This window comes from Mandrillus leucophaeus, unplaced genomic scaffold, assembly GCF_000951045.1.
Source record: "Mandrillus leucophaeus isolate KB7577 unplaced genomic scaffold, Mleu.le_1.0 Scaffold903, whole genome shotgun sequence".
NCBI lineage: Eukaryota > Metazoa > Chordata > Mammalia > Primates > Cercopithecidae > Mandrillus > Mandrillus leucophaeus.
The window spans coordinates 834,805-861,552 of record NW_012109842.1 but is presented as its reverse complement, the minus strand read 5'-3'; the positions used below and the strand labels follow the sequence as shown (position 1 = coordinate 861,552).

Here is a 26,748-nt window from a genome sequence, read left to right as displayed (position 1 = left end):
ATCTTTAAGGAAGGTGTGTTAGTCTGTTTTCATGCAGCTGATAAGGACATACCTGAGACTGGGCAATTTACAAAAGAAAGAAGCTTATTGGACTTACAGTTCCACATGGCTGGGGAGGCCTCATAATCATGGTGGAAGGCAAGGAGGAGCAAGTCACCTCTTACATGCATAGCAGCAGGCAAAGACAGTTTGTGCAGGGAAGCTCCCATTTTTAAAACCATCAGATCTCGTGAAACTCACTTACCATCATGAGAACAGCATGGGAAAGACCTGCCCCCATGACTCAATCACCTCCCACTGGGTCCCTCCCACAACGTGTGGGAATTCAAGATGAGATTTGGGTAGGGACACAGCCAAACTACATCAGAAGCCTCCACATGGAAATTAAAGAACAACATCTTCTACCACAAAAACACACTTATGTACATAGCCCATAGACCCTAAAAAGCAACCACACAATAGGAACTACAAAGCAACCGGCTAACAACTTCACAACAGTATCAAAATCTCATATATCAATATTAACCCTGAATGCAAACAATCTAAAACTCTCCACTTAAAAGGCATGGAGTTGCAAATTGGATAAAGAAACACAATAATTCCATCTACTGTCTTCTAGAGGCCCATCTGACACATAATGACACCCACAGAATCAAAGTAAAGGCGTGGAGAAAGATCTATCATGCAAGCAGAAAACAAAAATAATATAAGAATAGCAGAGGTTGCTATTCCCATATTATATAAAACAGACTTTAAAACAACAACAGTTAAAAACAAAAAAGTGGATGGCACAGTAGGGTATTACATAATGATAAAGAGTTCAACTCAACAAGAAGACTTAGCTATCCTAAACACATATGCTCCGAACACTGGGGCACCCAGATTCATAAAACAACTACTTCTAGACCTACAGAAAGACTTACACCATCCCACAGTAATACTGGAAGACTTTAACATGCCACTGACAGCGTTAGACAGATCATCAAGGCAGAAAACTAACAAATAAATTCTGGACTTGAATTTCACACTTGACCAAGTAGACCTAATAGGCATCTACAGAATATTCCACTAATCGAAACAAAATATGCATTATTCTCATTTGCCCACGGAACACATTCCAAGATAAACTATATGACTGGCCATAAAGCAAGTCTCAATAAATTAAAAAAATATAGTAATCACACCAAACGTACTCCCAGACCACAGGGGAATTAAAATAGAAATCAATACCAAGATCTCCCCAAACCACACATTACATGGAAATTAGAAAACTTGCTCCTGAATGACTTTTAGGTAAATAACAAAACTAAGGCAGAAGTAAAAAAAAAAGTCTTTGAAATAAATGAAAACAGAGACACAACATACCCAAACTGCTGGGATGCAGCACAAGCACTGTGAAGAGAAAAGTTTATGACACTAAACACCTACCTCAAAAAGTTAACAAGATCTCAAACTAACAATCTAACATCACATCTAGAGGAACTAGAAAAACAAGAATAAACTGACCCCAAAACTAGCAGAAGAAAAGAATTGACTAAAACCAGAACTGAACAAAATTTAGATCCAAACATACATACAAAGAATCAACAAAACCAAAAGTTAGTTATTTGAACAAACAAGATTGATAGACAGTTAGCTAAATTAACAAAGAAACAGAAAATCCAAATAAACACAATCAGAAATGACATAGATGACACTACAACCAATCCCATAGACATGCAAAAAAATCCTCAGAGACTATTATGAACATCTCCATGCACACAATCTAGAAAATCTAGAGGAAACTGACACATTCCTGGAAACACACAACCTCCCCAGATTGAATCAGGAAGAAATTGAAACCTTGAACAGACCAATATCTAGTCCCAAAATTGAACTGGAAATAAAAATCTTACCAACCAAAAAAAGCCCTGGAGCAGATGGATTCACAGCCAAATTCTACCAGATGTACAAAGAAGAGCTAGTACCAATCCTACAGAAGTAATTCCAAAAAACTGAGGAGGAGGGACTGACTCCTCCCTAACCGACTCTACACAGCCAGCATCACCCTGATACCAAAATCTGGCAAAGACACAATGAAAAAAAAGGTTTCAGGCCAAAATCCCTGATAAATATAGACACAAAAATCCTCAGTAAAATACTAGCAAACTGAATCCAGCAATATATCAAAAAGTTAATTCACCAGGATCAAGTAGGCTTCATTTCTGGGATGCAAGGTTGGTTCAACAAATGCAAATCAATAAATGTGATTCACAGCATAAACAGAATTAAAACAAAAATCATGTGATCACTTCAATAAACGCAGAAAAAGTCTTTGATAAAATCCAACATCCTTTCATGTTAAAAACCTTCAACAGACTAGTCATCAAAGGAAAATACCTCAAAATAATAAAAGCCATCTGTGACAAACCCACAGCCAACATTTGAATGGGCGAAAGCTGGAAGCTGGAAGCTGGAAGCATTCCCTTTGAGAACTGGAACAAGACAAAGATGCCCACTCTCACTGCTCCTACTTAACATAGTACTGGAAGTCCTAGCCAGAGCAATCAGGCAAGAGAAAGAAATAAAAGGCATTCAAATAGGAAAACAAGAAGTCAAATGATCTCTCTTTGCTGACAAAATGATTCTACACCTAGAAAACCCTAAAGACTCTACCAAAAGCCTCCCAGAATGGGTAAACAACTTCAATAAAATTTCAGGATACAAAAACCAATGTACAAAAATCAGTACCATTTGTACACATCAATAATATTCAAGCTGAGAGTCAAATCATTTCCAATAGCTACAATAAAAATAAAATACCTAAGAGTACCTAGGAGGTGAAAGATCTCTACAAAGAACTACAAAACACTGCTGAAGGACATCATACATGACATAAACAAACGGAAAAACATGCCATGTTCATGGATTGGAAAAATTAGTACCATTAACACGGCCATACTGTCCCAGGCAATTTACAGAGTCAATGCTATCCCTATCAGACTACTGATGTCATTTTTCACAGAATTAAAAATATCATTCTGAAATGTATTTGGAACCAAAAAGAGCCCAAATAGTCAGAGCACTCTTAAGCAAAAAGAACAAAGCTGGAGGCATCACACTACCCAACTTCAAACTATACTATAAGGCAACAGTAATCAAAATAGCATTGGCTGGGCATGGTGGCTCACATCTGTCATCCTAGCACTTTGGGAGGCCAAGGCAGGTGGATTACTTAAGGTCAGGAGTTCAAGACCAGTCTGGCCAACATGATGTAACCCCTTCTCTACTAAAAATTAGCCGGTGCAGTGGTGGGCACCTGTAATTCCAGCTACTAGGGATGCTGAGGTGGGAGAATTGCTTGAACCCATGAGGTGGAGGTTGCAGTGAGCCAAGATCACGCCACTGTGCTCCAGCCTGGGCAACACAGTAAGACTCCATCTCAAAAAAAAAATAAATAAAAATAAAATAAAAAAATATAAAATGATAAGAAAAACCCCAAACAGCATGGTACTGGTACAAAAACAGACACACAGAACAATGGAACAGAATAAAGAACCCAAACATAAAGCTGTACAACTCCAGCCATGTGATCTTCAACAAAGTCAACAGAAACAAGCAATGAGGAAAAGACTTTATTCAATAAAGCTGGGCTAGCTGACTAGCCATATGCAGAATGAAACTAGACCACTACATTTCACCATATGCAAAAATTAACTCAAGATGGATTAAAGATTTAAAAGTAAAACGTCAGCATCGTGGTTCACACATGTAATTCCAGCACTTAGGGAGGCAGAGGTTGGGGCGATAGCTTGAGCCCAGGAGTTTGGGACTTGCCTGGGCAATGTAGTAAGACCCGGTTCTCCAAACAAAAGAAAAAAAAAAAAGACAAAATAGAAAAGAATCCTAGAAGAAGACCTAGGAAACACCATTTTCTGAATTTTGGCCTTGAATTTGACTAAAAAGCAATTGCAACATAAACAAAATCTGACAAATGGGACCTAATTAAACTAAGGAGCTTCTGCACAGCAAAAGAAATTATCAATAGAGTAAACAGACAACCTACAGAATGGGAGAAAATATTCTCATACTGTGCATCCAACAAGGGTTTAATGTCCAGAATCTATAAGGAACTTAAACAAACCAACAAGCAAAAACCAAACAACCCTGTTAAAAAGTAGGCAAAATGCATGAACAGACATTACTCAATAGAAAACATACAAGAGCCCATCAACAGTGGATTGGATAAAGAATATCTGGCACATATATGCCATGGAATACTATGCAGCCATAAAAAATGACATCATATCTTTTGCAGCAACATGGATGCAGCTGGAGGCCACTATCTTAAGTGAATTAACATCAGAACAGAAAATCAAATACCGCATGACTTGGTTATAAGTGGGAGCTAAATATCACGTACTCATGGGCATAAATGTGGCAACAATAGACACGGGAAACTAATACAGGGAGGAGAGAGGAAAGGGGGCAAAGGTTGAAAAACTAACTGTTGGGTGTTATGCTCACTACTTGGGTGATGGGATTATTCACACCCCAAACCTTAGCATCATGTAATATATCCATATAACAAACCTGTACATGTAACCCTTGAATTGAAAATAAAGGTTGAAATTATTTCGGAAAAGGAAAGTAACTGCACACAAAGCTCAATTTGCAATTGCATAGAGCACACCTATGCAATTCTCTCATGTTCTTTATTTGTTACACAAAACACAAAATTTTAACTGATCAGGATGTGAGCTAGCAAAATGCTATCGTAAAACATAGGTGAGAGTTCAGGAAGGTAGTAAATACAGGATGTTGAGTATTATAAGTAAGAAATTACCCACAACACTCATGCTACTCAATTTGGCATAAGAGACCAAACTTTTTAAAAAAATTATAAAGTGACATAGTGACAATGTGACACGGGAGGGCACTGGGTCAAAAGATGGTTACAAAGTTAATTATCTGTATCCCTTTCCTCTGGATAAAGAACTTGCATAATCTGACTTCTCACCAAATCCTGTTCTCCCCTCATACTTTCCCACACTGTGTCAGGGAAACGCTTTAGGACCATATGAAATCCTGGCTGATTTAGCTTCAGCCTTTTCCTTTAAATAGAAACTGGAAAAACTAGTTACATTCACCATTCTGCAAAGCAATTAACCTTGTAGACTTTATAATGATAAAAATATTAATAAATTCACTGTGTAATTTTTATAATTTAAGAGCAAAGTTCCATAGTCTTTATAAATGGTTATACCCTCTATTATTAGAGGGTGCACAATAATTTCTAAAGTATATAACTTAGGGCAACTCAACAAAATCAATGTCTAATATTTTGCAAAATGCAAATATAATCTAACGCCAGTGTGCTCCACTGCGTTCTCATATTTGCTACTTGAATAAAATGCAGTAGCTACACGGGCTGCTGCTGTGAAGTGTGTGACTTCTGGGTTTTAATGCAATTTTTTTCTTCTTAGGGAAATAGTATGGGTCTGAAATGAGTTCTGGAGAGAGGTAGACAAAGCAAACGGGGGGATTTTTTTTTTGCTCCCAGCTCATAATGGGAAAAATAGAGTAAGAAGCAAATTTTGTTGTAGAATGTATACCGATCTGCTCTTAATGTGCTACATATTGAAGAATTCTGGACATGCAATATCAGCACAGTTTGTGATCCTGTTTTTCTCTGGCCTCAGGTCTCTGGGGAAGCAGATGTGAGATGTGCTAGTGGCAGCTGCCGCCAGGTCAGTGCCAGGCTGCAACGGCCTGCGATGTTGATGTATGGACAACTTCTCAGCCTGAGAGAGGCACATCCCGCAGAACTCCTTTTGCTAGTATTCCACACTGTGTCTTCAGTGTGTGCCAGTCAACAGAACACAGAGTCCAAGCTAATTTGGGGTTGCCAGTCCAGAAGGATCCTGCCTAAAGTTCTGCCGACTATGGAGCAATGAGATGCTGCTGAGATCATGACAGTTTGCATGAATGTCTTCATTCAAGAATAAGGCAGCAGACTGGGCACGGTGGCTCACGCCTGTAATCCCAGAACTTTCGGAGGCTATGGTGGACGGACCACCCGAGGTCAGGAGTTCGAGACCAGCCTGGCCAACATGGCGAAACCTCATCTCCACTAAAAATACAAAAACTAGTTGGGCATGATGGCACATGCCTGTAATCCCAGCTACTCGGGATGCTGAGGCAGGAGAATCGCCTGATCTTGGGAGGCGGAGCTTGCAGTGAGCTGAGATTGTGCCATTGCACTCCAGCCTGGGCGTCGCAGCAAGATTCTGTCACAGAAAAAAAAAAAAAAAAAAGAATAGGGCAGCAAGCTTGATTTGCTTTCCTTGGTAGGACAGATCCAGTGGATGAATTCGGCCCTTTCTTCAAAATGTCGGCAGTGGATTGGACGTGTTCTGTGACTGTGGTGGAGACAAGGACTGCGGCCCTGTGTGGAGCCACCACCTTCCTGTATTTGCTGAGCTGTCTGAGGAGGTGGTGCCTGTGCTAAGGGAAGGTTTCCTCCTGGGAGTGGTGAGTTGTGTTCATGGACCCTGGCATCGTAAGGGCCTATTTTTCAGCATGGGTTCACTACACTACATTAAGAATTCTTGACTTGGCAGGAGGAGTGTTAATAGTGGGGGAGGACTGAAAGTGGCCGTTGTGGGGCTGGAACAGATATCACAGAAAGCACCAGAGAAGTCTTGTCAAATTTCCCATCAGTAGAGACTCTGTCTCATTCAACATTAATGGTGCGTCTTTGGCTATTGGGCTCCGAGCTGTTTGCCTTGCAGTTTCCCTAATACTGATTGTTCAGTGAGAACATTTCTACTTTAGAAATGGGTTTTTTGAAAAGCAACTGGAGGCAGCTCCAAAGGCTTTGTGAGAACTTAGAGAAACATTTAGAAAGGACTAAAAATGTCCTTTAAGTCGACTTCATAAGTATTTTTTCTTTGATGTTTTGATTTTAAAATTATGAATATACATAGGTACTGATAGCATGCTACCAACTGGAAATTCCTATTAACTGGCATGGTCGCATGGATAAATACAATTTTAAGTGATGTTAAAACAATGGCTCTGAAGTTAAGTCTACAGAGTACTTTCTGAATCACAAAGCAATACAAATATGTTCAGCATTTTTCAGTATCAAATTAATTACACATTTTCAGAATATGGTAGTTTATATATAGCTAACATTTAATAAAGCAATATACTGGATTGTAATAACTATGAATCAGTACCTACTCCTTGCCAGTTGCTGGCTACAGTGAACAGTGGGGCTTACTGTACTTCTACGCCTCTTGTGGAATAACAAGTATCAGTCTTCAAACATTTAAGCAAATGCAAATAAAGGTCAAATATCCTTGTTTGGTCTTTGCAGCTGAAAGGGCAAGTTGCACAATTCTTACGTATTTTTCCATCTAATCTTCTGAGGAAAGAAAGAGAATCTGAATTTACGTTTTGCAAATAGCTCACTTTTTCTTACTTTGCCAATAGTGGAGAATTTTCTGTTTCAAGACTCAATGTGTTAGTAGGCTAATGGACATAAAGAATTCCAACACTGCTAGTTCTTAGGGGAAGAACAGGCCAACAAACTGGAAAATGTGCTGCAGTGGATGAAATCATACTACACAAATGGAGCGCTGCAAACCCCTAAACTACAGTGCATACTTGTTGGCAAGGCAGAAACATTCACAATTCAGAGGATTCCAGCAGGACGTCCCATTAATTTGCATTTCCCAGAACAAATTTATCATTTGGAAGAACAAGTCCAATAAACAAACGTGATTATCAACCAGTCCTTGTTCATCATGTCTTTCTGTTTTTAAATGGTAGAAGGAGTGTCATGTATTTCCAGCTAGTGTTGGCTGTTCACAATACACTACGCTAAGACGGTAAGACAATTTCTAATCTAGTTAGGTGTGTCAGTAAAGCATCTGCTTGCATAGCTAAAATATACATTTGTGAAGGCAATAAACAGAGAAAGAGGCAAGGGGCTTGGTTTCAGAAATGCTACAAAATTCACTCAGTACTGCGTTTCCACTGTAGGACTGGAACTGGGTTAGACTAAGAGGATGCGAAAATAAGTGAAGATTTCCTGCTGATGAGAATGTGAAAGTTGCTGGTACCAAAATGGAGTCACTTATGTCCAATCCTAACGAAATGGATCCAGGAGGCCATGAAGGGAAGGCCCTCATGCACATTTGTCTGATAACTGGTCCTATCACAAAAGGCTACCAAAACCACAACCTTCACAAAGGCCATGGCAACCCTGCACAAAGATTACTTCTATGAGGACGCCTGCTCACTAATGGCCTGTTCACTAATAGACTGACTCACCCTTGTTATTAATCCTTGTAGCCAAGGATAATTGCTTCAAAAGAACAAATGCAACTGCCCTCCTTTCCCCTTTAAAAACCCTTGCCTTCCCTTGCTTCTCTGGTTGCACCTATGGTCCACCGCAGCACGCGTATCCTAATGACAATCTCTTGCTATTCCCCAGTAAACTTTTTCTTTGGAGAGCTTGTCTCCCTCTGTTGTTATTTTAAGTTGATGGGAAGTTCACAGTCTAGTGGGCACATAAATGATATGTTCAGTAAAGGCAGCTGAACTAAATATGTGAAAAGTGACTGAAAAAATCATGGCATGCAAATGCTTCTGCAAAGTCTAATTGACATGCTTGGGTTAAGTTCTGTACTTCAGAAAGTATAAAAAACATTTTTTGCCTGTTTTTGCCAGATGCTAGCAGACACATCACCTCTCTTCTGATGTTGCTCTTCAAGTCCCTCTGCTTATTTCCTCCCTGGGAGATAAAGGCTCTCAATGCTTTTGTGTGTTTGTCCATTCTTAGTGATAACATCTTCCCCACTAAAGACTCTCCAAACTCCATCTTTACAGCACTGTAGATCTCAGCAGGAGAAGTGATGGACTGAGACACCTGACTCAGCCTGCATCGTCACAATTTTTTTTTTCTTGGCAAACAGATTGTCTCATACATTGCTGTCACTTAAGTCCCCCAAAGTGCCCACCTGCTCACATTAGAGGCAGTGCAGGATGGCAGTCCAGTACAGGCTCTATAGTAAGACCTGGATTCAATCCCTGGCTCCATATGTGAGGCGTGGAGTCAGGGGTATGAAATTCAATTCCTGTACCTTAGTTTCCTCTCTCTGTGAGAACATCAAATCAGATACTCCCTCCAGGGGTTTAGCACACTCAGTGCTCCTACTGCTAGTGAATGGAAACACTTAGAAAACATCCTTCTTTTCTTCCCAGGCCCTTTGCCCTTGCCCTCGCCGCTTCCCTGACACTTCATTCCCCTCATCCTTTGGATCTGGGCCATGTCACTTTCCCAGAAACAGGCCCTGACCTCCCAGCCCTGTGCTGCCCTTGCCTGGCACTTATCTTGGCTGTAACCTCAAACAGATTAACGCTTCGCCACAGAGCTCCACGACAGCTCAGACCAGTGTTGCCCTTATTTCCTGCGGTATGGCCTGTGCCTAGAATAATGCTGGGTATGTAAAGAATATGTGCTCGATGAACCCACGAGTGATGCTGGGACCACAGACATGGTTCTGTGGAAATGCCGCAAGTCTCCTGCATGGCCAGGGAGGTGGCACCGTGTGGCTGGGCTTTGGGCTCTTTTCCCTTTCCCTGAAGCTCAGCTTCCCTCTGCTTCACTTACAGGTTACTCCACATGAACCCACAGGAAGACACTATCTTAGTGTCTAATCTAATCACGATGCAGTTGAAAACATCTGGTTTTAAGACTCGTTCAGGGGAATTGCACCTTTAACCTCAGGAATCTGTGAGACAGTATGACTGGATACCTTAGCGCTGTCCACTTGGAGAGGCAAGCCAAATTGCATCTCATGCCTATTTTCAGTGACTAGTTATATCATCCTGAATTACATATGAAAGAGTAACCATTTTAGCCGTTCCAACTTATCTTACAAATTTCCTGGACGTTCATGATGTTTAAAGGGATTTTAACCTTTTGGCGCAATGAAGCCCCCCAAAGAAAATTTCTGACATTTTGGACATTGACTCTTAGATTAATTTATATTGTTAATTCCATCTGGTATTATGACCATGTTCACTTTGCTCAGACCTCATTATGTTTCACCTCACTAGGTTTAAAAGTTGTCAAGGCTGGGATAGAGGTGTAGGGTTCTATGCCCTGACCCTTAAGAGGAAGAACCATTCACCTGACCAGATATATTTGAAAGTAAGTTTTCTTCGACAGTATGTTAAAGGCACAGATTGATGGATGGATGGATTGATTGATTTTGTTGGAGCAATCTAGACAGCTTGGTCAGCAAAGGTTTTTTATATTAAGGCTAAACAGAAAACACCACTCAAACAAGAGTTACAACTTTGAAAACTTGTTATTCTCCAACCCTCATGTTGACAGAAGTGATTTTAAAAACCATCTTTTGATATAAAATATAACAAGGAAACAATTAAAAACCTCTGCAATTTAGCCAAGCGCAAAGCATCATCTGACAGTGGTCCAGGGGGAGGGGTGTCCAGTGTCAGAGAAACAGTGACTAAATTGGAACCCAGATTCTCAGACCCGGGGAAGGATCCTTCCGCTATACTTCATGATATGTATGTGAATCACACATGACTAAGCTTTTGTCCTCAGCCTCTTCTCTGTGTACGGGGGACTTTGTGTTTATTTTTAAAGCATACCAGTATCAACTGTGAACCGTAATCTAATCACTATGCACGCGGCTATTAGGCGATGACCTCAGAGGTGCGCTGGCCAGCCAGGCGGAAAACACCTCAGTGTTTCAGGGGAGTGGTGGTTTCCTCTACGTTGTTTTAAAGCGTGGCTTTGGGTTGATTTGTCCATATTTCATTAAACTAAAAGGAATCTGGGCTGTAAAATTCATTAACAGTGAGACTGCCATTCTGTCATTTCCAAGAAGAAATTTCTGGCCAAGCAGAAAAGCATTCTTCTTAAGAAAAAAGAGACTGTCATTAAACAGAACAACCATGTCAGAGACACTGAAATGGCTTTTGCCTTCAGACTTCAACGCCAATCTATTCAACACAAAGCAAAATTCTCAAAGTTTCGGCAGAAGTTTGCTTTTGTGTTTGAGCAAGAACTCAGCAGTAGTCAGACAGGAAGCAAAAGTCACTGTATCCTGAACACACATCCCACATGGGCCCCTGCTGGGCACAAGGCACTGGGCAGCAGACTCCCTCTGAAGCATTATTAGTCTACTTCCAATGAATTTATGGAGAAATGTCTGAGCGCTGGTCAGACCTTTATATATAGTGTCCCTTATTTTTAATGCCCTTTCTTATCCACTCAGTTGCTTTGAGAGGTAGAGAAAGGTTCTCCATGCGACAGGAAAGGAGACTCAGGCCCACCTCCAGGGCTCAGCCACAAAGTGAGTTTGTGGCTGGGCTTAAAGTCAGGTCTCCAGCCCCACTTCTAATGGCACTTTCCATGAAACCACACAGTCAGTTTAACTCCGTGGGTGTCCTGATGAAATGGTGGGCCATGGGGAAAAAGCTCTGGATTTGTAGAGGTCACTCTAAGCTGCAACTCTGTCATTCATGAGCTGTGTGACGTTGGGTAAATCACCTGCTCTGCAGATCAACCGCCTCAACAGTAAAATGGAAACCACAATCTTTCAGAGGAAAAACGGGACAGACATGAAAGTAATTTATAAATGAAAAGTGCTAGATGAACATATTGTTAGTATCAGTATTACTATCAGAGTGAATATATTAAGAAAACAGTTATTTGATGCCACTGCTAAGAAATGTCTTTTAAAAGTGTTTTCTTTTCTTTTTTTTTCTTTTTTTTTTTTTTTTTAAGATGGAATCTCACTCTGTCACCCAGGCTGGAGTGCAGTGGCACAATCTTGGCTCACTGCAACCTCTGCCTCCCAGGCTCAAGTGATTCTCCTGCCTCAACCTCTCGAGTATCTGGGATTACAGGCATGCCACCATGCCCAGCTAATTTTTGTATTTTTAGTAGAGATGGGGATTTGCCACGTTGGCCAGGCTGGTCTCAAACTCCTGACCTCAGGTGATGGTGATCTGCCTGCCTTGGCCTCCCAAAGTGCTAGGATTACAGGCGCGGGCCATCGTGCCTGGTCAGAAGTATGGTTTTCATAATCACAGAATAAAAACCAGGCAAGAGTTTATAACAGTCTCTCACCACTGGGGAAAATTGTTTTTTTATTTTTTAATTATCTCTTTCTAAAGGCAAACAAAAGAGAAAAATTCATCAAAATAGCTATATCTAGAAAACTCAGGAAACTTCTCTCTCTTTTTAGTTTCATTTCCTTAAATACTTGTTACTTTATTGTTTATTTTATTAATTTTCTTGTGATTATTTTATAATCTGATTATTTTGCACATCAAAATCACTGAAAACTTGGCAGTCAAAATGTGAAGAAAAAAATACATCAACTAAAAGTATTCAAAATAGGAAAACAACAATGAAAAACATTAAAAACTAATGAATGAAGGAGAACCATGTAAATAATAGAAGAAAGAGTTGTCTATGCTAATAAATAAAGTCCATGACATAAACGATACACGGTGTACCCGCACAAGGCAGCAGTAACCATAGCAACAAGACAAGCAGTGTACTCAGAGTGACTCAACCAAACTCTTAACATGTATCAGGTACAGTTCCCAAGCCTATTTTCATATGGTACTGAAATATTTTATGCCCCTTCCTTATCTAAAATTGCTCGTAATAGCTATTCCTTTAATTTATAAAGAGATAAAAATTTCTTGGGCCTCTTAACTTCTGTGATAATCAACATGGCTTAACTCAAGTATGCTGGGACCAGCAACAACTCTCATTTTCTACTTCTCGGTAATGAATTTCAGTTGAACTGAAATAGATTGTCCAATCATACATGTGGGAATCAAGACATCAAATCCTGATTCTTCTCCTTAGACATAGGTGCGTGGCATTATTATTTATAAGTTTTGTCTCTCAGAAATTTAATGAAATGTCAAAATAGCAGTGCCTTATGGGAAGAGAATCCCAGGGCAATCTTTGTCTGAAGGTTTTTAAGGAAAGGAATTCCACGGCCTCATTCTCTACATTGCTCCAATACCTTGAACCTTCTATCTAACCTTTTTGCTGCATCCTTTAGAACAAGCCTTGAATTCTTCCTCATTGTCTGTGTCTTTATGGAGTATAAATCCCAAGTTTAGAAAACTTTTTCTTACAAAACAGGCCTGTCTCTCCAAGGAGACTATGAATCAGGGAATTTTTTTTTCAAGTCCACAGTACCTATAATCAAGAGAAAAAGTGTCTCACACTATCAATCTGATGGAGGGATGCAGGGGCTTTCTCTCTTTGATCTAAGGTATATTTGAAGGCTCTATCCTGGGGATATTTCCCTTTAGCACTGAAATTAGAGACAAAGAAGACAAAGCCTGGCAGTGCTGTGGGAGGAATGAAGAATAAGGGAGAGAACTGCTTTGCTTTAGGGGGCATCCTGTACACCCATATATAATCCTTACGTGTTCATAGACTCTAAGGATGGAAATGCCACATCTTTCAAAGCCAACATGCATGTTAATCTGATACAGGGAATAAGATAAAGTTATTACAATTCCCTATCACCTTGTCTGGAATGGTGAGCCTGGAATCCAAGAATCTTAGAAGCCAGTTTTGGCTCCTGAGAAAAATACTGTGCAGTGTTGGAACACAAAGGTGCAATTATTCCAGTAATAAGATCTGCTTCTCCAGTTGTCTCTGGGTTGTCCAGTCTCCCACAGCTCTGGACAGTCAATAGCCCAGGACCCTCAGCTGACGGCAGGTGCTCAGATCACTATTCCAGCAACAGTGTCAGAGGGACTGATTACGCATCTAGTCTGGAGTGATGTGGAAAGGTGGAGCTGCATTCTATTATAACCAGAGACAGTGTCAGTATGGAGAAGAGGATGTGTCAGAGACAGATTCCAGTTCGAGAGGGTTATTTTTGGAATACTCCAAGGAAGCCTCTGGCATGGCTGCCCACATGCACCAGACTGGCTGCTGTGGAACGTGGTTTTCAGAGTTGTCACTCCCTCAAGCCTTGTACCTAAAAATAAGTATCTACTTATTAAAGCAGGTTTATTTTTACTCTGCCTTTCTTATTCTTGCAGTATAACTTTTCTTCACATTTACAATTTCAAAATATTTTCTCAATAATGTTTATAATTCTTAAAAATCCATGAATCGTAATCCATAAATCTTAAACCAAAGTCTCGTATTCCAGCCAGAACACTGGCTTCCTCATTTTCATGTGCTTCTGGAATTTGATAAGAAAACATTTCGTATGAAAAGAAGGGCAAATGGAATTTTTAGAAGGATAATACAGAATACATTAAAAACCAAGCTAAAAAAACCAAACTAGAAAAGCTCAAGATATCCTAGAAAGGAGACTAAGAGGGCACCCAGACCCCTCCACTCAGTTCCAAGAATCTTCTTCTCACTTAAAGCCTCATTGGCTGCTGCGATGACGCTTCCAGCAGACCTGTGAGCGTAGGTGTTTCAGAAGATCTGGCAGGGAGACAAATTAATCATCTCAGTCTTAGCACCTCCAAGCCGCTAATGTCAGCTGGTCTCTAACTTGGGATAAAGTTCTCTAGTATTTATTTTTTCTAAGTGAAGTAAGGCTAATAGGTATCCATTGTAATGAGAAACTTACTACATTCTATTCTATCTTGTACGGTCTTGTTATTAATATTTTAATTGACATCTAAAGAAAGTAATAGAGAGCTGCAGGAGAGTATTATCAAGAATAGATACAAAATCTATGCTCCATAAGAACCAGTGACTTGTTTATGTTATCTTACAACACTATTGTCATTTATAATAGATATTTACTTTTTTCCAGGCTAAAATGGAGAATATTCATTACATACTCTTATTATGCCATCAGTTTATTTTTCTTAATTGTCAGAATAGCTTCCTTGAGCTATGTGATTATCCAGCTCCTTCCCTTAGAATGATCTTTCAGCTCACTGCAAATAATTCCCTTCCTCTCCCCGCTACTCCAGTTTTTCCTATTCCTCTGTGCCTAAAACATTAAAACGCATTCAGGTACACCAAATACTGCTGAGTCATTACGAAGACATGAAGTACTCCCAATCAGCTTTTTTTCCTTTTTAAAATTGATCTTTTATTTTTCAGGGCAGTTTTAGGTTTACTTAAAAAAAAAAACAAAAACAAAATTGAGCAGAGAGTACAGAGAGTTCCCATATGCCCCCTTTACCCCTAATCCCACGCTTTCCCTTATTATTATCTTGCATTAGTGTGGTACATTTCTCACGATTAATGTACCAATATTGATACATTATTAATATTATTAACTAAAAGTCCTTAGTTTACATTAGGACTTTATATCATACAGTTCTATGGGTTCTGACAAATGTATAATGACATGTATCCACTATTGTCTTTTTGCTATCTCTGTAGCTTTGTCTTTTACAAAATATCCATATCCAAGTATATTGCATAGGCTTGGAATTACGTATGCAGCCCTTTCAGGCTGGCTTCTTTCACTTAGCAATATGCAGTTGAGGCTCCTTCATGTCTTTTTGGTGCTAATTTCTTTTTATCACTGAATAATATTCCTTTGTATGAATATAACCACAGATTCACCTATTATCCATTCACCTACTGAAGGACATCTTGGTTGCTTCCAGTTTTGACAATTATAAATAAAGCTGCTGTAAACATTCTTGTGGAGGTTTTTGTACAAATGTAAGTTTTAAATTCATTTGCATAAATGCCTAGAAATATGATTGCTGGATCATATGTTAATATTGTGTTTACCTTTGTAAGAAACCTTGCAAGAAACTAGTAAACTATCTTCCAAAGTGGCTGTACCATTTTGCTTCCCTATCAGCAATGGATGACAGAGTCCCCGTTGCTTCACATTAGTATTTCAGTGTTTTGATTTTAGCTCTTCTAATAGGTTTTGTAGTGGTACCTCATTTTAATTTACAATTCCCAAGTAATATATGCTGTTGATCTTTTAATATGTTTATTTATCATTTGTGTCTGCTGATATGTCGGTCCAGATCTTTGGCCTTTTAAAAATTGGATTGTTTTCTTACTGTTGAATGTTAGCAGTTCTTTGTACCTTTTGTTCACAATTCCTTTCTTAGATATATGTTTTGAAAAACTTTTGTTCCATTCTGTGATTCGCTTTTTGTTTTCATTTACTTAACTATGTCTTTCGTATCACAGAAATGTTTAGTTTTAATAAAGTCCAACTTATCTAGTTTCTTTTTCATGGTTTGTGCTTTCGGTGTTTATTCTAATCATCATCAAACTGAAGGCCACTTAGATTTTCTCCTTTGTTATCTTCCAGGAATTTTATAGTTTTGCATTTTACATTTAGGTCCATGATCCACCCTGAGTTTGTTTCATTTTGAATTTGTTGCACTTGTTCTTTCTTTTTTAGTCTTCCTCTCTTTTTCACCCTCCTCTAATTTTAACTGAGCACTTTATATGATTCAATTTTCTCTTCTCTCATATCAATTATACTTTTAAATTAAAAAATATTTTTAGTGATTGCCCTGAAGTTTGCACTATACACTTACAACTTACCTAAGTCCTCTTTCAACTAGCACTATATCACGCAAGCACCTTATAGCAGAATATTCCCCAATCCTCCCTCTCATCCCTTATGCTATTGCTGGCATTCATTTCACCTATCCATAAGCTATACTCACCTAATTAATTTTTGCTATTGTTATTAAAAAACAGTTGAACAAACTGTTATCAATTAAGACTATAAAAAATAAAATATTTTATGCTACCTTCATTTTTCCTTCTCTAATGCTCTTCCTTTAAGTAGTTCTGGGTTTCTGACCCATATAACATTCCTTCTCTCTGGAAAACTTATTATTATTATTTTTTTGAGACGGAGTCTCGCTCTGTTGCCCAGGCTGGAGTGAGTGGCGTGATCTTGGCTCACTGCAAGCTCCGCCTCCCGGGTTCACGCCATTCTCCTGCCTCAGCTTCCCGAGTAGCTGGGACTACAGGCGCCCGCCACCTCGCCCGGCTAGTTTTTTGTATTTTTAGTAGAGACGGGGTTTCACCGTGTTAGCCAGGATAGTCTCGATCTCCTGACCTCATGATCCGCCCACCCCAGCCTCCCAAAGTGCTGGGATTACAGGCCTGAGCCACCGCGCCCGCTGGAAAACTTATTTTAAAACTTCTTGTAAGGCAGTTCTACTGGAGACAAATTTCCTCAGTTTTTGTTTGAGAAAGTCTTTATGCTTCCTTCACTTTTGAAGAATAATTTTACTGCATACACAATTATAGGTTGTGGAATTTTCTTTCAATGCTTTAAACATTTTGCTCCACTCTCTTCTGGCTCACGTAGTTTCTGAAGAGAAGTCCAATGTAATTCTTATCATTGCTCCTCTATGGGTAAGGTGATTATTTTCCTCTGGCTTCTTTCAAGATTTTCTCTTCATCTTTGATTCTGTAGAGTGTGAATACGACATATGTAGGTTCAGATGCTTTGATATTTATCCTGCTTGGTATTCTTCGTGCTGACTGGATATGTGTTTTGGTGTCTGCCATTAATTCTGAAAAATTCTCAGCCATTATAATTTCAAATATTTCTTCTGCTGCTTTTCATCTTTCTTCTCTTTCTGGTATTTCCATTGCACGTTATACCCTTTGTAATTATCCCACAGTTCTCACAGTTCACAGATATTCTGTAATGTCTTTTTCATCTTTTTTTTCTCTTTGCTTTTTAGATTGGGAGGTTCTATGGACACATCTTAAAGCCCACTGATACTTTCTTCAGTCATGTTGAGTCTGTTAATGAGCCTGTCAAAGGCATTCTTCATTTCTGTTATGTTGATTTTGAATACTAGCACTTCCAATTCTTTTTTAAAAAAATTTCAATAGTTTTGGAGGTACAGGTGGTTTTTGGTTACATGGATAAGTTCTTTAGTGGTGATTCCTGAGATTTTAGTGCACCCGTCATCCAAGCAGTGTAAACTGTACCTAATATGCAGTCAACCTTTTATCCCTCACCCACCTCTTAACCTTCCTCCCTGAGTCCCCAAAGTCCATTATATCACTCTTATGTCTTTGCATCCTCATAGCTTAGCTCCCTCTTTTAAGTGAGAACATATGTTATTTGGTTTTCCATTACTCAGTTAGTTCACTTAGAATAATGGCCTCCAGCTCCATGCAAGTTGCTACAAAAGGCATCATTTCATTTCTTGTTATGGCTCAGTAGTATTCCATGGTGTACATATACCACATTTCCTTTATCCATTCATTGGTCAATGGCACTTAGGTTAGTACCATATCTTTGCAACTGAGAATTGTGCTGCTATAAACATCTCTGTGTGTGTGTGTGTGTGTGTGTGTGTGTGTGTGTCTTTTTAATATAATGACTTATTTGCCTTTGGGTAGATAACCAGTAGCGGGATTGCTGGATCAAATGGTAGTCCTACTTTCAGTTGTTTAAAGAATCTCCATACTGTTTTTCATAGTGGTTGCACTACTTTACACTCCCGCCAGTACTGTAAAAGTGTTCCCTTTTCACCACATCCATGCCAACATCTACTGTTTTTTGACTTTTTAATTATGGCCATTCTTGCAGGAGTAAGGTGGTATCCCATTGCATTTCCCTGATGATTAGTGATATTGAGCACTTTTTCATATGTCTGTTGGCAGTTTGTATATCTTCTTTTGAGAAATGTCTATTCATGTCCTTTGCCCACTTTTTGATGGGATTATTATTATTTTTGTCTTACTGATTTGTTTGAGTCCCCTGTAGATTCTGGATACTAGTCATTTGTTAAATGCATAGTTTGCAAATATTTTCTCCCACTCTGTGGGTTGTCTGTTTACTCTGCCGATTATTTCTTTTGTTGTACAGACACTTTTTAGTTTAATCAGGTCTCATTTATTTTTGTTTTTGCTGTATTTGCTTATGGGACCTTAGTCATGAATTCTTTGCCTAAGCTAATGTCCAGAAGAGTTTTTCCAATGTTATCTTCTACAATTTTTATGGCTTCAGATCTTAGATCCATCTTGAGTTGATTTTTGTATAAGGTGAGAGATGGGGATCCAGTTTCATTCTTCTACATGTGGCTTGCCGGTTTTCCTACCACCGTTTATTGAATAGGGTGTCCTTTCCCCAATTTATGTTTTTGTATGCTTTGTTGAAGATCAGTTGGCTATAAGTATTTGATTTTATTTCTCGGTTCTCTATTCAGTTCCATTGGTGTACTTGGCTAATTTTTATACCAGTACCCTGCTGTTTTGATAACTACAGCCTTGTGGTATAATTTGAAGTTGGGTAATGTGACACCTCCATATTTGTTCCTTTTGCTTAGTATTGCTTTGGTTAGGCAGGCTCTTTTTTGGTTCCATAAGAATTTTAGAATGGCTTTTTCTAGTTCTGTAAAGAATGACGATATTTTGATGGGAATTGCATTGAATCTGTAGATTACTTTTGGCAGTATGGTCATTTTCAGAATATTGATTCTTCCCATCCATGAGCATGGGGTGTGTTTCCATATGTTTGTGCCATCTATGAGTTCTCTCAGCAGTGCTTTGTCATTTTCCTTGTAGAAATCTTTCACCTCCTTGGTTAAGTATATTCCCAGGCTTGTTTTTTTTTTATTTGTTTTTTTTTTTTTTTTGCAGTTGAAAAGGGACTGAGTTCTTGATTTTATTTTTGGCTTAGTCTTTGTCGGTGTCTACTGATTTGTGTACATTGATTTTGTAACCTGAGACCCTACTGAATTTGTTTATGAGATCTAGGAGTCTTTTGGATGAGTATTTAGGGTTTTCTAAGTATATTATCATATCATTGATGAATCGTGACAGGCTGAATTATTCTTTTCCACTTCAGATGCTCTTTATTTCTTTCCCTTGTTTGATTGCTCTAGTTAGGACTTCCAGTATTATGTTGAATAGACGTGGTAAAAGTGGGCATCCTTGTCTTGTTCCAGTTCTCAGTGGGAATGCTTTAAACTCTTCCCCATTCAGCCTATGGGTTTACCTTATATGGCTTTTGCTGCCTGTGGGTTTACCTTATATGGCTTTTGTTATTTTGAGGTAAGCCCCTTCTATGCCTATTTTGTTGAGGGTTTTAGAATAAAAGGATGTTGAATTTTATCAAATGCATTTTCTGTGTCTATTGAGATGATCATATGGTTTTTGTTTTTAATTCTATCTATATGATGTATCACATCTATTGACTTGCACATGTTAAACTATACCTGCAACCCTGGGATGAAATCTACTTGATCACAATGTATTATTATTATTTTTGATGTGCTGTTGGATTTGGTTAGCTAGTATTTTGTTGAGGATTTTTGCATCTATGTTCATCAAGGATATTGAAATTTTCTTTTTTTGTTATGTCTTTTCCTGGTTTTGGTATTAGGGTGATACCGGCTTCATATAATGATTTAGAAAGGATTCCTTCTTTATCTTTTGGAACAGTTTCAATAGAATTGGTACCAATTCTTCTTCAAATGTTTGGTAGAATTCAGCTGTAAATCCATCTCGTCCTGGACTTTTTTGCTGTTGATGGCAATTTTTGTATTACGGATTAAATCTTGATGCCTGTCATTGGTCTATTCAGGGCTTCTATTTCTTCCTGATTTAATCTAGGATGGTTTTATGTCTCAGGAATTTATCCATTTCCTCTAGAGTTTCTAATCTGTGTGCGCAAAATTGTTCACAGTAGCTTTCAATGATATTTTGTGTTTCTGTGGTATCAATTGTAATATATCCAGTTTCATTTCTACTGAATAACTGAGCTTATATGGATCTTCTCTTTTTTCTTGGTTAATCTTGCTAATGGTCTATCAAATTTGTTTATCTTTTCAAAGAACCAGCTTTTTGTTTCATTTACCTTCTGTAATGTTCTTTTTGTTTCAATTTCATTTAGTTCTGCTCTGATCTTTAATATTTCTTTTCTTCTCCTGGGTGTGGGTGTAAGTCATTCTTGTTACCCTAGTTTCTTGAGAAGTGATATTAGGTTGTTGATTTGTGCTTTTTCAGACTTTTTGATGCACACATTTAATACTATGAACTTTCCTCTTAGGGCTGCTTTTGCTGTATCCCAGAGGCTTTAATAAGTTCTGTCATTATTATCATTCATTTCTAAGAATTTTCTAATTTAGACCTTGATTTCATTGTTACACCAAAAATTATTCAAGAGCAAATTATTTAACTTCCATGTATTCGTATAGTTTTGAGAGTTCCTTTTGGAGTTGATTTCCAGTTTTATTCCACTATAGTCTGAGAAGACCCTTGTTATAATTTCGATTTTTTAAAATTTATTGAGACTTGTTTTATGGTCTATCATATGGTCTATCTTGGAGAATGCTCCATGTGCTGATGAATAGAATGCATATTCTGTATTTGGGAAGAGTGTTCTGTGAACACCTGTTAAGTCCATTTGTTCTAGGGTATAGTTTAAGTCTGCTGTTTCTTTCTTGACTTTCTGTCTTGATCTTCTAGTGCTGTTGGTGCTGTCTTGATGATCTTCTAGTGCTGTTGGTGAAGTATTAAACTACCTCACTATTAGTTTAATATCAGTATTTGCTGTCTACCATATTTCTTGGGTCTAGTAGTAATTATTTTATAAATCTGGGAGCTCTAGGGTTAGGTGCATATAAATTTAGGATTGTAATATCTTCTTGTTGGACTAATCCTTTTATCATCATGTAATGTCATTCTTTTTTTAACTGTTGTTGCTTTAAAGTCTGTTTTGTGTGATATAAGAATAGCTACTTCTGCTCACTTTTGTTTCCAGTTGCATAGAATATATTTTTCCACTCCTTTACCTTAAGTTTATGTGACTCCTTGTGTGTTAGGTGGGTCTCTTGAACATAGCGGATATTTGATTTTTTTATGCATTCCGTCATTCTGTGTCTTTTAAGTGAGGCACTTTGGCCATTTATATTCAGCATTATTATTGAGATGTAAGGTACTGTTCTTGTGATCATATTAGATGTTGCCTAGATACTTTGTTCTTTTTTTCATTGTGTTATTATTTTATAGGACTTGTGAGATTTGTGCTTTAAGGAAGTTCTATTTTGGTGCATATTTGTTTGTCAGCATTTGTTAGTCTGAGAAAGACTTGATCTCTCCTTCATTTATGAAGCTTAGTTTTTCTGGATACAAAATTCTTGGCTTACAATTATTTTGCTTAAGGAAGCTAAAGATAGGACCCCAATCCCTTCTGGCTTGTAGGGTTTCTGCTGAGAAATCTGCTGTTAGTTGGATAGGTTTTCCTTTATAGGTCACCTTATGCTTTTGTCTCACAGCTCTTAAACTTTAACTCATTTCTTCATGTAGACTTTAGATAGCCTGATGCCTAGGTGCCTTGGTGATGATCTTTTTGCAATGAATTTCCCAGGAGTTCTTTGAGTTTTCTATATTTGGATATATAGATCTCTACAAAGGCCAAGGAAGTTTTCTCAATTATTCCCTCAAATAAGTTTTCTAAACATTTAGACTTCTCTTTTCCCTCAGGAATACCAATTATTCTTAGATTTGGCCATTTTACATGATCCCATATTTCTTAGACACTTTATTCATTTCTTGAGATTCTTTTTTCTTCATCTTTGACTGGGTTAATTCAACAACCTGATATTTGAGATCTGAGATTCTTTCTTCTACTTGTTCTAGTCTATTGAAGAAACTTTTCCACTGTATTTTGCATTTCCCTAAGGGTGACTTTCATTTCCAGAAGTTCTGACTGGTTTTACTTCATGGTATCAATCTCTCTGGAAAATTTTCATTCATCTCCTAAATTTTTTTTAAAAAAAATTCTTTATGTTGGTTTTCACCTTTCTCTAGTATCTCCTTGAGTAATTTAATAAGCAACCTTCTAAATTCTTTATCTGGTATTTCAAAGACTTAATCTTGGTTTGGATCCATTGCTGAGAGCCAGTGTGATTTCTTGGGGATGTTATATAACCCCGTTTTGTCATATTACCAGAATTACCTTTCTGGTTCCTTCTCATTTGGGTGGACCATTTCTTCAAATTGTTCTCAAAATTTATTTTTGATTTGACTGTGCTTTTTCTTTAATTTCTTCTTTTTCTTCTTAAGGATCTGACTTTAATGTTTACAGTTTATTATAGCCTAATTTGATTCTTGATGCTTTTAGTGGTGAAGACTCTGTAGGAGTTCCTTAGTTAAAGAGAGTTTTTGTGCACTGGCTTTCCCAAGCTCTGGTTGCAGTAGTTATGCATTTGGCCTGTGGGCAAGTTCACTGTCTCCTGTAGGGTTGGAATGGCTAGGATCTCTTGAAGCTTATCTCATTCTCCCATGGTGTACACTTCTTTATTTATTTAATTTTTCCCAGTATTTTATTTACTAAGCTGATGATTCAGTCCAATAGGAGGGATATCCCTGGGGTAGGCATTTGTGGTAGCTAAAGAGATGGGTATATATAATACCTAATGCTGGGCAGAGGTCCCAGCCTTGACGAAAGTGCCTGGGGGAACTCTAAATTAAATGTGGTGAGGTTTTATCAGAGTGAAGGGTGGAAGCTACCTCAGCTCCACTGCCGGGCAAGCAGGAAAGCTATCCACCTTCTTGTCCCAGTATTCCAGCTATTTAGATGAGACAAGTACCTCTTTGCATCTGTAAGAATGTTGATGTTCCAAGTAGAGAGGAGTTGTGACTCTGCAAGCCTGAATCTGAGAAGTGCTCCTCCTGTGGGGATGCAATCACCCTAAATTGTTCCTGGAAGGCTGTCTATACATGCATCTACACTGCATTCCTGTGGGAGAATCCCCAGCTGTGTGTGCAGTGGTGTACCAGTGGGGAAAAAGGGTCCCCTTTCCAAGCCCCTTTATGATCAGAGATGCTGCCCGATTGTTGGGGTAGAGGTGTAGACTTTCCTTACTGCACCCAGCACTGCAATTGTGTCTCTGCTACAAGAAACGTCCCACTAGTGGAAAAATCTGGGACTCAAGGCCTGCCATGCAGATTCTTTTTCCCGTGAGATATTCCCTTGATGTGATGCTCTCCCCCTTCCCCTAGGAATGAGACTTCCTGAGACCCAGACCACAGTGATTTTTAGTGCTCTTCTGGGTCTAGATACCCAGTGTGACTACCACACTTTGAGCTGGTGCAGGGGAATGTCCGCAAGGGATCCAGAAATGTGAACTAACTTCAAGTCTCCCAGCAGAGTATGCCAGCACCACCTCTGATGGAGATGGCAGGGGAGTTACATACACTTTGTAAGATTTCTTGGGTGGAGATGAGGCTTAGTGTGTTGGGTTTCTCAAATGATAGTTACAATTGCAGTGAACTTGTCACACGGAGAGGCTCAGAACCTCTGGTTAGTCAGGGTGTTGTACGCAATGGTGATAGCTGAGGTCACATACTCATTTTCTCCTTCCTGGGCACATTCTACCTAGAGGTGTTTAATGGCCCATGTTGGACGGCCTCCAGCCATGAGGTGGCATTTGCAAAACAGCATCCAGCTGCAGTAGTAGCAGTGGGATTTAAGCTTGCCGTAAGTTGCTGAGGGAAAGTGTGTGTTTTTTTTTCCTCAGGTCATAGGCAGGGCTATAAAGTTCCCCAAAGTTTATGTCCTTTGTGTTAAGCTACCAGGGTGGGTGGAGGGGCACAACCAAGTGAGGGCAGGGTTAGGCGGGTCTGTGTTCTGACTTTTCTTGAGCTGGGCTAGCTGTGGCCACCGTGAGTATTGGGAGGTGGTTCTCAGGCCACTGGGCTAATGTTCCAGAAGGGAGTATAACTGCCTCTACTGCACAGAAGAGTTCACAAAGGGAGTGGGGAGGAGCAGGCAGCAGTAAGCCTCACCCAGCTGCCATGCATTTGGCGAGGCTGATCTCACTCACTCAGTGCTTCACTAACAAAGGCAAAAGATGACTCGGATAAATAACGGTGACTAATGTGTTTAAGAAATTAGATGGCAAGATAGAGAATTTTACTCAGGAACTAAAGTCTATTAAAATCATACATAGGTAAATCGCCAAACTAAGAAATATACAATAATTTAATTAAAAATCAATTACATGAGTGTAATAGCAGTTTGGAGACAGCTGAAGAGAGAATTACTGGTCTTGAAAATAGGACACTAGAAAAATATCCAGGCTGAAGTATGTACTAAAAACGGAGGGGAAATAAAGAAAAGAGTTCTTAAGACATACAACTAAGAAAGTCTAATATATTCGTAGACAGAGTCTCAATAGGGGAAATGAGAGAGAATGGAGCATAAACAATATTCGAGGAGATAATGGTCAAATTTTTCAAAGTGGTAAAAAGCCATACACCCACAGACTTAAGCACTATGGATCTTAAAGAGACAAATATAAGGCACTTCATAGTAAAACTGCTAAAAACGAAAGACAACAGAAAAACCTTACAAGTAATCAGATAAAATGTGACACACTCCAAGACATACTCCTTTCAAAGAGACACAATAAAGCTACAGCTGACTTCTTGAGAAAAACAATAGAAGTCAGAAGTCAATGGATTATCATATTTAAAGCCTGAAAAAAATTAACTGCCAATCTAGAATTCTATAACCTGTAAAAATATTCTTCAAAAGTTTGGGTGAAAAAAGGACATTTCTGGACAAGGAAAAACTTAGTCAAAAAAAAAAAAAAAATGAACTAGGCCAAGCGCAGTGGCTCACGTGTGTAATCCCAGCACTTTGGGAGGTCAAACCAGTCAGATTGTTTGAACCCAGGAATTTGAGACTGGCCTGAGCAACATAGTGAGACCCCATTTTTACAAAAAAAAAAAAAAAACAAAAGCAAAAATTAGCTGGGCATGGTGGCACGCACCTGTAGGCCCAGCTACTCCAGAGCCTGAGGTGGGAGGATCACTTGAGCCCCATAGGTTGAGGCTGCAGTGAGCTGTGATCACACCACCACACTCCAGCCTGGGTGACAGAGTGAAACCCTGTCTTAAAAAATAATAATAACTAGAAGACACTATAAATGAAGTACAAAAGATAATTTTTCAGATAGAGGAAAAATGATTCTATATAAAGATGCATTTTGTAGTAGCTGGGATATCTACTAACAGAATATTAAAAATAAATAAGGAAATAGATGGAAAATGGTATACTCACATGAATTTTGATTTAAAAAGATAAAGCAAAAATATAAAATTGAATACAAACTACTGAGAAAAATAGAAAACAATTATAGAGATGGTAGCAATAGGCTGGCCATGGTGACTTATACCTGTTATCCCAGCACTTTGGGAGGCCACAGTGGGGAGATCACTTGAGGCCAGAAGTTTGAGACCAGCCTGGCCAACATGATGCAACCCTGTCTCTACTAAAAACACAAAAATTAGCTGGGCATGGTTGTACACACCTGTAATCCCAGCTACTTGTGAGGCTGAGGCACCGGAATTGCTTGAACCCAGGAGGTGGAGGTTGCACTGAGCCTGGATTGCACCACTGCACTGCAGCCTGGGAGACAGAGTGAGACTCCGTCAATTAAAAAAAAAAAGATAATAACCCTAAGTCCAACTTAAATTTAATAACATTAGATATAAACGTATTAAATACTTCAATTACGAGACTCCTGTCAACTGGGTGCAGTGGCTCATACCTGTAATCCCAGCACTTTGGGAGGCTGAGGTAAGAGGATTGCTTGAGTCTGGGAGGCCAAGGATGCAGTGAGCCATAATCGCGCCACTGCTCTCCAGTCTAGGGTGACAGAGATAGATCCCATAAAGAAGAAAGAAAGACAAAGAAAAAAGAAAGAGAGAGAGAGAGAGAGAGAGAGAGA

The 26,748-nt window shown here is 38.8% G+C and overlaps 1 protein-coding gene across 2 annotated transcripts in view; it reads right to left on the bottom strand.

Annotated features, from left to right (window-relative positions):
* The window catches only part of L3MBTL4 (l(3)mbt-like 4 (Drosophila)), a 465,654-nt gene that overhangs the window by 89,574 nt on the left and 349,332 nt on the right, over positions 1 to 26,748 (bottom strand). For both annotated transcript variants that reach the window (XM_011969788.1, XM_011969787.1), the window contains one exon: positions 1,366 to 1,392. In XM_011969788.1, coding sequence (XP_011825178.1) covers positions 1,366 to 1,392 — 27 coding nt within the window. The remainder of the gene's footprint in view (positions 1 to 1,365; positions 1,393 to 26,748) is intronic.